Source organism: Anomalospiza imberbis, chromosome 5 (assembly GCF_031753505.1).
Source record: "Anomalospiza imberbis isolate Cuckoo-Finch-1a 21T00152 chromosome 5, ASM3175350v1, whole genome shotgun sequence".
Classification (NCBI taxonomy): Eukaryota; Metazoa; Chordata; class Aves; order Passeriformes; family Viduidae; genus Anomalospiza; species Anomalospiza imberbis.
Genome location: NC_089685.1, coordinates 61735584 through 61748878, shown reverse-complemented (window position 1 = coordinate 61748878; position 13295 = coordinate 61735584). Strand labels below are relative to the sequence as shown.

The 13295-nt window shown below is 39.7% G+C and overlaps 1 protein-coding gene across 25 annotated transcripts in view; it reads right to left on the bottom strand.

The window, feature by feature from the left end:
* TNRC6B (trinucleotide repeat containing adaptor 6B) overlaps positions 1–13295 on the bottom strand; it is a 130619-nt gene that overhangs the window by 72367 nt on the left and 44957 nt on the right. The window contains exon 1 of one of the 25 annotated variants that reach the window (XM_068191348.1): positions 6506–6874. The exons of 23 other annotated variants lie outside the window; for them this stretch is intronic. Coding sequence is in view for 1 of the 2 variants with exons in the window: in XM_068191346.1 (XP_068047447.1) it covers positions 6513–6517 (5 nt within the window). In the remaining variant the exon portion in view is untranslated. Of the gene's footprint in view, positions 1–6505; positions 6875–13295 lie in introns of those variants that run through there. One more of the 25 variants, XM_068191346.1, reaches the window with a different exon arrangement.

The following is a 13295-nucleotide window of genomic DNA, read 5'->3' as shown; positions in this document are numbered from 1 at the left end:
TTTTGTATTTTTCTTATATTTATCATAGAAGACCCCTTGACTAAAACAGTGAGGTAATAATGCTAATAGTACCCAAGTAACATCTAGCAAAATAGGTAAGGTTTATTTATATAGTCTTAACTAGGATATAGAAGAATTCATTTTTAAAAATTCACATGGGAATGAAACAATCTACTGTTTTCTGCTTCACAGAACAACTGGTTTTCAGTGTTCATAGGAATAAGCTAGGAAAAAAACATGCTAAGTTTTGGTACCTTCTGTCCTCTCTTCCCCTGCATATAGAAGGTAGACATTTTCACTTTTATTGTCCTCAAACTCACTCCAAGTAAGAAGGAGAACAGCTTGGAAAAAAAAATCCAGCAAGAGCTACCAGATTAGGATTTCCAGGCATTATAATACCAAAATTCACTTGTATGTTGTGATCAAATCATCCTCCCTATGAACTGCTCAGCAAAAGGCTGAGCACAAACATGCTGCATATTTAGCAGGCAAAGTGATGTATCAGAATATTTCAGTTTCACGTTAGTTGACGAAGTTCTCCGTAGTAGCCAACCTCTTGCTAAATAAAGCTGTTTTGTAGTCAAGTATATATAGAGTACCAACACAGAATTAGAACATGTGCTTTAAATCAGACCCTGAATCTGGCATGATTGCTTAAGCAAAATTATATACAATTAAAAATATAAATACTAATACAGAAGCTGCAGCACGAGTGTGAATGCTGTTACATTAGCACCCTAATATTAAGTTGCAGTGTCTTCTACTACCAATACTAAAATTTAAACCAGGGGGAAAAAAGTGAAAGAAAATACTGAAGACTTATTTTAAGGACACAGGACACTGCATCCTGGAAAACTGGGTAGCTCAGGCACAACCAAGTTCACAAACATACAACGAACCAGAATGACAACACATTTGTGTATATTTGCCACAGAGCACATGTAAAATGGGACAATTAAGCTCGACTCTAATTAATGGTTAAGTAGCATTAACAGATTATACACTTAACCTTTCCTATCTTCATATAGGTCAACTAGCTCAAAAAACTCAGAAACTACAAAAGCCATTTTAAAAACCCCAATTCCAGCAGTTTCACCGCAGCTTAAATTTTGCCATTTCCTATGTACACAGAGGCTGTGCCCAGCAGCCACTGAGATTACAAGTGGGCAGCAGATTTATGACTATGTTATTCAGCAAATGCTGTGCTTAAAAAGGTGGAAAAAACCTACTGAGAATATCAGAAGTATTTTTTCCTGTTTTATTTTTTAAAGAAATACTTCTTCTCTGCTTCAGAAATTAGGGCAATATTCTGCTTTAGTTCAAAATGGTTCAGCTGCTATACTCAGACCTGTACTTCAGGAAGCCTTAAATCTACATCTGCTAAGCACACTGGGAAAGATGAGCATGCTTCCCTTATAATTTTAACATGCACAGTGGGGTTTCATGTAATTTTAAGGAACTAAAAAAGAATGGTCACCTTGATTTTAAAAAATTCATGTCTTTCTGCTTTTTAGTTGCTGAAGAAACTATGCTATCCAAAGCACACCCAACTACAATGGAGCTCTATGTCAAAATGATGCTCTTCTGACAAAAATTAGACAACTACTTCTTTGTTTGCAGAGAATGTATCTATAAAAATAAACATAAAAAAGCTGAAGTATTTTTTCAATAGACTACCTCCTATTTCTTGCTGCTCTTATTGGAGCTACCTCAAAATTTGTTGATCTCCCCCACTGCTAAAATGTGGCCTCACACATCCCATCCTAAGAGAAGAATTCCCCTGTTGGCATGAAATCAAACACAATTGTATCTTGATGCCTTGTTTCAGTTTTGCTGTATTAAATTCCAAGGTCACATTTCACTTTGTCTCAATTTAACACACATTTTTATTAATATAAACATGCTTTATACTTTTAAGCATTTTTCCACCTATCAGAGTCAAGGTATTAGATGATTTTCTCTGCCTAACATATACAAACATCCATTTAATTGAGTTCAGACACAAACGGTACCACTGTAGGGAGCAGCAGTCAACTTTCATTCTTACTAACTGTGTTTTTTAACAAAACTGCCTTCACTAGTTTATCTCCAGCTGTATTAGCACACATTTTTCCATAGTGTTTAACCCGTTTTGGTTTGTTCTGCCTTTAAAGTACATCTCATGTTTTATTAATCTATCTTCTCTTAGGTACCTGAAAAAACTCCATGGGTTGTATCTTATGTTTTCCAATACGACTAAACAGGCTAATTAAAAGTAATCCTTAAAGTACAATATTTTGATTGAGGGGCCCTTCAATTTAGTCATGCTGTAACACCCAAATATCACATCAGCCAGTTCTTAAGACACAACTTCTCAGAAGTTATTAAAAAATAGACAATTGTACTAACAGCAGGGCATTTCATCCCTAAACTATAATGCCAGCATACTGTATACAGACAGGAAAACAGCCTTCAAAATAACAATATCCATTAACTTTAGGAATTCCCTTCAGAAGCATGCTGATGGCACACAAAAAAAAAAAACCCAAAAAACCAAAAATACAAACAAACAAACAAACAAACAAAAAAACACCAAACAACACAAAAAACACAACCAAAAACAAACAAAAAAAATCAGGGTTTGCATATATTCATGCTGCTCTCAGAACATATGTTCTGTCTCAGCAAGAAAAAAACCCCAAACCCACCAAAATAAAACCCCAACCAAACAAAAACAAAACACAAAACCCCCTGTTGTGTTCTCTAGTAGGAAGCCTACATGTAAAGGAGAATTTAAGCAGTGACAAGTGCTAAATGTACAGCTCTGGAGTTGGAATTCACCACAAATACAGAAAAGCACCACAAAAAGAGAAGGGCATCGTTCCTCCTGTGTTCTAAAGAACAATTATGGCAGCATCACAAAAACAAAATAGAAATATTCTCAATATATAGTATTTATCTCCATGATAGCGCCACATTTGCCTTTAATGCTGAAATGGCCAAAAACTGTTATCCTGACACCCAACTTTAAGCAACTTGTTTGTCCAATATTTGAAATACAGCACATGCAATCATACCATCTAAGATTGCTAATGCTAGCATTACATTAGCAACTAAAGATTTCAGAAGAAATACATCTTTGTATTAATCTAACCTGAATTTTACACCATTAATTCTGGAGCAATAATGTTAGCCCAACAGTTAAAGTTTAGCTACTTGAAATCTAAGGTAACAAAACTAGAACCCTGATACACCGGATTCCCTTGACAGGACATGAAATACAGGTCCTTGGAGCTAAACATCCTATGGATTTTATTTTCTTGCCTCAAATCTTGTGTTTTTTAAACAGGAAACCAATACTTAACAAGGTGAAACAGCTCTTTGGAAGGCCGTAGATGGTTTCCTAATCAATTAAAGCAAAAAACCGCTGAAACTTTTCAGTTATGAACTACTACCAGCTGAAGAGAGTACCAAGGATACAGCTTCCAAGAAATGTTCAAAATAAACTATAAATTAAACTTCTCACCTTCCATCCTAGTCCAAAAGGAATGTAGATCCATAATAACCAGAATTAATGAACTTTGTTTCAAGATACAAGACAAGTTTCTAAAGGGGTACTAGAAAACTTGTGGATAAAAATTCTCTTCCAGAAATACTCTCTTTCTATGGATTTTTTTCCTCATAGATTTGGCACTTTCTCCTCTACTAAGCCACCTATTAATAAGAAAGACACAAAAATCTTAAAAAGGTTAAGTTCAGCTGAAATCAGCTGGCAAGGACTGCATGATCTTACAAAGTTTCTTTTTCTTCCTTCTCAGCAGGAGAGAAAGAGGCTAAAAGAAAAGCAACTGAAACTAAGCATACTGATCTTTCAGTCACTTGTTTTCCCTGAATTTTTTTCCATTAGAATTGCAGACTCCTGTATATTGAAGCTCAATGGTAATAAGGCTTTTCTTGTCAATTATTTCTCAAGAATCTCTTAGATGTAGTGCAAAAATCTCCAGGGGTTCTGCTGACTACAGACTTCACTCTAGCTTTCAACCCTCTAAAACAGTCTGCTTTGGAAAGGGAGTGAGTCCTGTAGATACCAACATCAATTGACATGCAAATGCAAACAGAAAAATGTAATAAAGCTTCTGAACTCATCACCCTCACTACAAACTGAAGGAAGCAAAAAAATTTCCTGCGCCCCCATGGCTCTGTAAGCTTCAAACTGATCTAGAAATTGCAACTCGTGTCAGGTCTCTCAAATTTAAGTGTTTTGTTTCCACTGTACTGCAGGAATGCACCGAATACAAACAGTGTTGAGAATTGCCCAGATTCACACTTAAAATCCTACGGCTGCACAGTACTCAACACAGCCTGCAGTGAGATCTGAGGGGTCAAAAGCATATTTATAAGAGGAATTATTTTAATTGGTCTTTCCTATTCACAATTACAGTCTCACAAAGCTGCTCAAATGTTTGACAGATTCCTTATTGGAATGATTTCTATTATTCTCAATAGCTGCCTTTTGTATGACCCACAAGAGCTTCTGTAGCCAGGAGCAGTAGCAGTTATTGGGAACCACCCTGTATTCCATCACCTTAACCATCAAACTACATGTGCAAACATCTCCACATGCTGCAAGTGTGTAACATAGGCAGTAAGGCATGAGGGCAAAAAAAAATACACAGAAAAGGCAAGTACTGTTCTGAAGTGCAGATTCTGGGAAGACCACATCCTACAATACTGCCAGCTCAGGACACAACTTGGGTTTTCTTTACTTGCTCAGTTCAGCCATCCCATTCTACAGCAATTATCACATAAACTGCAGTAACTGATGTTTCTGTCCAGTAAGCACCAAATCTGAGAATACTCCTACTTCAGACTGCATTTGAAAACAGTTCTAATGTCTAATTATTGTTTGTCAATCAACAAGTAGATTCAGCATATTCTGGCTACATCTCCACCGAGCCCAAGAAGGTTTTGAATAACAAAAGCCATCAGGGTACATCATGTCAAAGACACAGAACGTTCTTATAGCATTTCCTCAGATACCTGCCAGTAACATGAGGGTGGAATCTAGTAAGTTCATTAACCCTAAGCAAAGGACGTGTATTACTTCATGTATTAACTGGGTTATCCATTACTATTAAATGTTTAATGACCAAAGTTACCAGCAAAATACACTAGACAAAATTTGAGCAGAGCTCTCCTTTACTGGCTTCCTCTAATTTAAAATAAAAAAAGAAAACTCCAAAGACACCATCTCTTAATTTCCATGAGAAACAACACATTGCAGAATTTTTCTGAATATTTGCTAGCCAGTGCAGGATAAAAAAGTCCCAATATGTACAACACTCTAACGACAACAGCCAGATACATTTTCAATAAGCTTATTGAAATCTGTCTCCTCCATTTGTGTTTAACTGTATGCATGTAAGGCCCGAAAGAAATATAAAATATGAGCCATCTTGTTGTAGGTTTACAAAGTTGATCTGCTAACCACAATCATTACACTAATACACTCCAATGAGGAGTATATTCAGACGATTATTTGCAGAATTATCTGCTGCTTACATGTTCAGCTACAAAAAATATCACAATGCAATGCCTGTGAGGAAGAGGTGAAGCATAATGTATACCACCACAGAAATTTTTTCATTTAACCCCACAGAAAGGAGCATTACATCACACTCTTACAATGCAGGAGGAGGGGCCTGTTCTCAGAAAGCAAGCTCCAGCTATTTCCCTTTAATTTTCTGCTTGGTTCTGGAGGGAGTTGTAAAAATAACTCGGATTTAAATTTTTAGCAACACAGAAGGCTGGGAAAAAAAAAAACCAAAAACGGCGAGAAAGCGCAGTCCTTTGGCCACATTTACTAAGGTGGAGATGAACGCTGGCTTCCCGTAGAACACAGAACCGCGGCAGTGGCCAGCATCCCGCACATTCCTGACTACCTGGCGCACGCCGGATGGGCCTGCGGCCCCGGCCGAGCCCGCGCGGGAGCCCCGCGGCAGCGCCGGGCCCGGCCGGAGCCCCGGCCCCCGCAGCGCTCCCCGGCGCGGCTCCGGCCCGGCTCCCGCGGAAGGCACGGCCCCGGCCGGCCCCGCTCCGACCCAGCGGCAGAAAGAGTGCGAGCCCGGTTTTATACATGCAAATTTTTGCAGCAGATTGAAGAGCTGCGGGTGCTGCGAGGAAGAAATCTCTCTTTAAAAAGCCTCTATTTAAATAAAACAAGATTTTCAGCACTATCTTGTACTTCACCAGTTCGAAAAATACAAACGATCTGCTGTAATTCGCCTAGGTGTTTTAAATTACAAATACCTTCCAAATCCACGCTACGCTTGTACGGAGAGCTTCTTCTAAAAAAAAAATAAAACCAAAAAATCCACTAAAAGTGCCGTACACGTACAAGCAGACAAGATCTGAAGCAAGTCTTTGTGCTAGAAAAGACACCTCTGCCAAACCACGGATGGAAACGGTCACCTCAGGCTCTTAAAGAAATCAAGTGATAGGTAAAAACAATAGAACATAAACGTACCACTAACCTCATAAAGTGCAGCAGTGCTTAAATCCAGCGAGTTGAGGCATACAAGGTAGAAATGGAAATGAAAAAAGAGGAAAAAAAAAAAAAAAAAAAAAAAAAGAAGATCCAAAAATGGTTTTGTGTTTTTGCTTTTTTTTTGTTTAGGTTTTTTTTTCTTTTTTGTTAGTTTTGTTGTTGTTGTTTGTTTGCTTTTTGCTCTCTCTCTTTTTTAATTTCAAACGTTCAGAACCCAGCAGACGCTCCGTCGGCCATTTTGGCTGCGCTCCCTCGCTCGCTCCTCTCTCGCGCTCCCTCCCGCTCGCTCCCTCCTGCTCTCTCTAAAGGAAGCAGCTTTTTTGTGACCTTCAAATACGGGCGGCTCACGTGACCCCGCGCGCGCTGTCACTCACCGCCGGGGCGGGGCCCGGCCCGCCCCCCCCCCCCCCCCCGCCTTAAAGGGACAGCGCCCTGCCCGCACCGGGCCGGCCTCCCCCGCCGAGCCCCGCCGGGCAGAGGCGAGGCACAGGGAGGGTACAGTGGGGAGCCCCGAGAGGACGGAGGGCGGCGCAGATGGAGCGTCTCTCCTTAAAACCGGCTAAAAAGACAGCAGCCAATTATGCTAATTCCACACTAGGGCTGCAGAGCCGACAAGCGGCGAATGGTGAATGTTAAGTCCCTCCAGCCACACGCGCTGTTCTGCGGTGCACCTGGAACACCGACCCCAGCGCTCGCTTGGAGGAACCCCCATTTTAGGCACAACGCCCTCCTGACTCAAGGACAAGAGGTTCACGCTCAGACCAAAGTTAGTGCAGGCTGTAACCACACTGCCCACACCACACGCACGCATAAACCCGAGACCAAGGTCCAGACGGGGGAACACCCGCAGGACAGCAGAGCAAACTCGGTCTCTCCGGCTGCCTTGCCTGCTTTAAGTGTCAGGCTGCAACTCGGCCATTAGGCAGACGCTCCACAGTCTCTTCCCAACAATTTCCATAGAAAACCACTCTAACAGCGGCTGAAACACAGAATCCCAGCATCTTGTAACATTAAAAAAAAAAAAAAAAAAATCAGCGTGATGTTTCCAGATGTTTCCCTGAATGTGCAGAAACAGTAAAGAATACAGTTCAGCAAAAGGATATGGTGAGGCGATCCTGCTGCGAGGAGACCTGCTCCTGAGTCAGCCCAACACAGGTAGGAAATGCTGGAGCTCACCATGTAATGGAACCGTGCCTGGGGAGGGAACTCACAGCTCACTCGGGAAGCTCTGGGGAGCACCCTCAGGATCGAACCCTTAAAATATATAAGTTTTTAATTCTGTACAGTTATGCGATGTAACGATGAAGAAAGTAAAAAAGCCAAAACACACCTGAATACCAGGAGAACTTTTAACATGCACACCTTCCTACAAACCTTGTGTCTGGGTGTGTGCAAATTACTTTAAATATGCTACAGCAAGTATAGTATGAATACTGCCATTTCAGACCCACAGTTACATTGCTGCTGTGCTTACACTAACTTCTACTTAATCATTCTGTGTAAAATTAGCCAAAGATTAAGTGCTGCTAAATCCTTTAGACATAAAACCACTGATCAAATGTGAGGCTAAATCTGGCAAGTGGGTCTACTCTGAACCTCATGATTTAATGGGTCTCCCTTACCCTCTGCACTAATACTTTTTGTGTGTGTGTGTGTTCCCTGTCGCTGCACAAATTTCTTCAAATTGATTATGATCTGATTTTCCTTGCTATGCTTCATCCAGGTAGTAAGCAATATTCTGAGCTGGAGGAAAAAAATGCAAGTCCTGGCCCTGCACAAGCCACCCTAAGAATCACACCGTGTGCCTGAGAGCATTATCCAAACACATCTTGAACTCTGTCACAGACATGGCGCTTTTGCCAGTAACTTTGACAGGAATTCTTTAAGCATCTAAATCACTCATACATGACAATACCATGGATTGAAGCCAACTTGGAGATCCAAGGGAAGAGGGCACTCCAAAGAAATTAATTTGAAGGGGGCAGAAGCTGCATGTCTTATGAATGAGAATAAAAATCATTAGTATGTATTATCATAGCACATAAGCCACTGGCCTCTGCAAGAGGCCCTGAAAGGCTAGCGTGGCTCTGGTTCTGACGTATTTTGCTCCCATCCTCATGATAAGGTACAGAAACTCAAACGGGGATTCTGCCACTGACAGGATTTCTTCAACAGGACTACAGCCTGCACTGCAACCATCAGTCTCTGCAGGCTCAAGAAACTCTGGCAATAGCTAATGTGAGTTGCATTTTGGGGTACTTAATGAAGTAGAAGCAGCTGGATATAATTGCTCAGGTTGCTCTGCCTAAACCAGAGCAGAGAATTGCCCTGCTGGATGTAGCAGATTGGAGTGTTTTGTGGCTGGTCTAATCCAAACATAGCAATTTAGGAAATGTGGTGAAAAGTAAGGGAACATCTTATTTGTGGCAAAACCCAAAGAGAACACCACAATCGCTCTAAATTCCTAATGACAAAATCCAAACCAACTGCTAGGCATCCGATTCACACACTTTCATAAAAGCAAATGTAAATGCATATCTATGAAACAGCTACCCCCTCCTGAAAAAATACATAAAGTACTGCAGCTGTATGTTCCATGCATGCTCACAATGAGTATGACAGTATGCATTAAGCTACAGACAACTTTATTCTCTCTCAAAAGCCAAATTGTTTTACTGAGACCTATAAATCCTCTTAACTTCACTAGGGTTTGCCAACTCTCCATTCTGAAGTCCTGGAAGCCTTTACTTCAAGGAGCTGATAATACTGTGATGACTTTCAGAAGCAAGCACTCACTTGAGTGAGTATGTATCCAAGTTGAAATAATTGCTATAAAATTTTACCTTGCCAGTGTTCTATCGACAAAGCTTTTTAAATCAGAAAGTAAGCAAATTATCAGTGAACCAAAAATATTTAGAGAGGCCTGTATGGGTAATTCTTAAATAACTGCAGCTTTAATTGAAAATTTTCCCCTAAACTACCATTTGAAAGGCATCAATTCTTTACCTATTCTTGTTGGCATATCGATTAAGATCGCTAACAAAAAGTTTTTGGGTTTTTGTTTGATTTGGGAGATTTGTTGAGTTTCGTTTGTTTGTTATGCAGCACAGTAGTTCAGAAAACAATGGAGTAGAGCACAAAAATACACAGCATATCCAAAACATGCACATTCCTTTTCAGAGGGCAGTTGCATTTCAAAAACCTAACCATTAATTATTCTGATGCCAACAGGCTGTTAATAGCCAGTATTAATGGGTTATAGCCTTGTTATGTGCTACTAACTTATCTGATTACAAACAGTTCATTTCTAAACTCCTTCCATCTGAGGATCATAAAGCAGTTTAAAATCTTTAATGAAGCCTCACAGTGCTCCTATGAGGACAGTATCCAGTATGAGCAGACATATACATGCACATTAAGAGAGATGCTTACAACTGTGGATTCCCTGCACTAGTATCTCAACTGAGACAGGAGAGGAATAGGTTTTTTAATTCATATTAAGCTGCATTGTGGTTCTAGTAAGAGCTCATTCTTTTTGATGACCTATCAATAAGAATCAAACAATTAGGCTTCAATATTATGTACACAGACATGCTCCAGTGTCCACTGGAACTGAGGTATCTACACCCTCCAGCTGTCATCTCAAAAAGGAGACGTAGTCTGTCTGACCTGTAGATCTTTACTCAGATTTAAAAGGATCTGAGTTCATCCCAGTCCATATGCAAAACTCCCTCTTTCATGAGCTGGCATTTTGTTTGGGCTCAAAGTCCTACAGTTTAATGTCATATCTTATTTTGAAGGCTGCACCCTCATTGTCCCAACACTGGACCCCACCCACTGGGCTTTCTATACTACCTATACACCCATGGCAATAAATATAAGACTTATTTTTTCCCCCAGAAAGTTCTTCATAGCCGATACTATGACAGTGGAAAAGTCAATTAATCTAGTAACACAGCTCCTCAGCAGAAACCTCAAATATTACAAGCTTCTCATAGCATGAATGCCTTGTCACCAACTGTCCTTTCTACTGCTGTTGAAGTTTGCCTTCTGAAATATTAGAGGAAAGAAGGCAGATTTTATTGCCAAAGGGAACTGAAGCCTACATGTCCTCTACCCTACTGCAGCTCATCAGTTAGATTTCTCCAGATCTCCCTCTCCCAACCCCAGAAGTGTGGTGCAGTAAGAGATGCAAGATAACTGGAGGCAGATTACTCACCAGTTCCCCAACCAGTCTCCAGCAGTGCAACTGCCCAGGATTACAATCCCACCAAGCATGACTCTTCAAGTTAAAAGGGATCAGAAAAATGCCTGTCTTTCCTAAGATCAGGCTAAAAACATAACTCAGGGTTGGGACATGTATGCAAGGACTGTGTTTCGTAGTTTCACAATTTCTAATAATAAAAAGCAAACAGAGAACCCCATAAATTAAGGAATAGAATTAAAAGTCTTAACTTTTAGTGGGGTGCTCTTAAAACCACCATATGGTTTATTGCAAGGGAAACTATTTATTCTGATAAAAACAGTCTCAGTCCTGGATAATGGATGGTTCAGATCACTTTTAAATTATTTTCTCTGAATAGACAGAGATGCTGAGGCCCAACACTTCTGCAAATTGAAGATGATAGCTAATTCTGGCTGTACCAACATATTTTTTTTAGTCTTCACAGCACCTCAGCCTAATTTCACCTAAGCTATTGTGCAAGACCTCTTCTTCTACAGGAGTGCAAAACTTTCAAGTGTTCAAAGATTTTTCAAGGACAAAACACTCACTCTAAGGAAAACTAGGGGTTTTTTTGGGGTCCTCCCCTTCCACACTTAGTAAATAGCGAGATAGTTTATGCTTCAGAATTGTGAACACCAAGCTGGTAATGGTTTTTAATGATAGTAATCAAAAATATAATGTAAATAGTTTCTTCAGAGAAAAATATCATGACTAAAAGCATCCAACATAGGAAAAGCTTGCTTGGTTTCTGAAAATATTACAGCAGCTTTTGCATCCCTTATCAACACATTTTAGAAATTATTATTATTATTCAAACTCATATTACAACACTGCTTTGGAGTCATACTAAGCTCAGACCTCATTCCTATTTTGCCAGGAACAAAAGAAAGAATACAAGGTCTGAAAACTTCAGTTTAAGAATGACACATGACTCAAGCCCAAGCCAAGTTCTGACCCTATACATTAATGAAGTGCTCAGGAAAAGATAATGAGTTAGAAGGAAAACTTTATTCATAAAATTTTGCAAACTCTCGTTTTTCCACCTAATTTTTCCTCAATCTGCTGCAATACTTTCCCTCACTGTTCAGCCTATGAATAATCTACCACTAAGCCCCCACTTCTTCAATTCCCCAAATGCCCTTTCCAGACTGGAGAAAGAGAAAGCTTTCAATGTGCCCTTTAACAAAGTTGTTGGGTGAACAACAGAACTGAAAGCTCATTTCCTATGAATCTCTGTCACACATCACTGATTCTCTACTTTCCACACTAATCCCAGCTTCCTGTACAGGCAGTTCTCCTTTGATGCCAAGGTTCTAACAGTATATTGAGCTCTATGCAGAGCTCTTCCCATAAATTGTTTTCACCTCTTTCAGTGTCTGGGCAAAAACTAGCAGATACTGCAGCTAATTCCAAAGCACACACATGATAAGCTATTAGAAGACATAACCGGAATAGATAATTATTTGTCTTGTCATGAAACTTTTCTGTTAGTGGAGAAATCAATTTTGGTCTCTTCTCTAGGAAGCTACAGAAGTTTAATATATGGCTAATTATATTATAGTTTCTTCTCTGCCTCATTCGACCAGAACTGGACAACAGACTCCAAACTTATTTGGGAAAGATTAAGAGAAGAAAAGCATTGCATGAGACTTAACTACTCTAGGAACTGAAAGAACTGACCACCAAATCATCTCCCACCAATGATGTCTATATCTAAGTGCTGATTGAGTCTTTCTATCCATATCCTTGGACATTAAATAAGTACTTTCCAGTAACATAACATGCAACTAAATTTGTGTAAATTAATATTCTTAGAATTTCTTTAACCTGCTCATTATCAACCCAGAAGCATCTTGATTTTGAAGGCTATAGTTCTATCCTAACAGGTTCCTAAAATCCTATAAACTGCCAAAGTATCAATTAAATGGGAGACAGTTATCTGTTTAATGCAATTATATGAATGAGAGTTAAAAGAGAATCATAGAATGGTTTTGTTCAGAAAGCCCTTTAAAGATCATCTGGTTCCAACCCCTCTGCTGTGGGCAGGGACACCCTCCACCAGACCAGATTGCTTGAAGCCCCATCCAGCCTGGCCTCAAACACTTCCATGCACCTTTCAAATAAACAGACGTTCAGGGAAATGGTAGAGCATTTCATCCCACCCATAGATACAGCAAGTGTTGCTCTCTAATTGTTATTTACAGCATGCTAATTACCATGCCAGTTACATGACTGATCCAACTGACTTTCCATCAACCATAGCTCTTACTACAAATTTCAAAAGGAATAGTAATTTCATTCATTAAAGCCTTCCTTCACCCTGTTTAAGACTTGGAGCTTTACACATTTGAAAACAGCAGCATGCTTTTTCATCTGACCAGGTTAGAATATTTAAGAAAAAACTTCTTTCATGTCTACAAACACTTTACCACAACAGGACCCATTCTTTACACGATGCCTTTAGACACGCTCCTGAACTCTACTAAAAGCAGATTTCTTACAAATACTTTTAGGATAGCTCAGAAAAGACAAGGAAGATTTTTG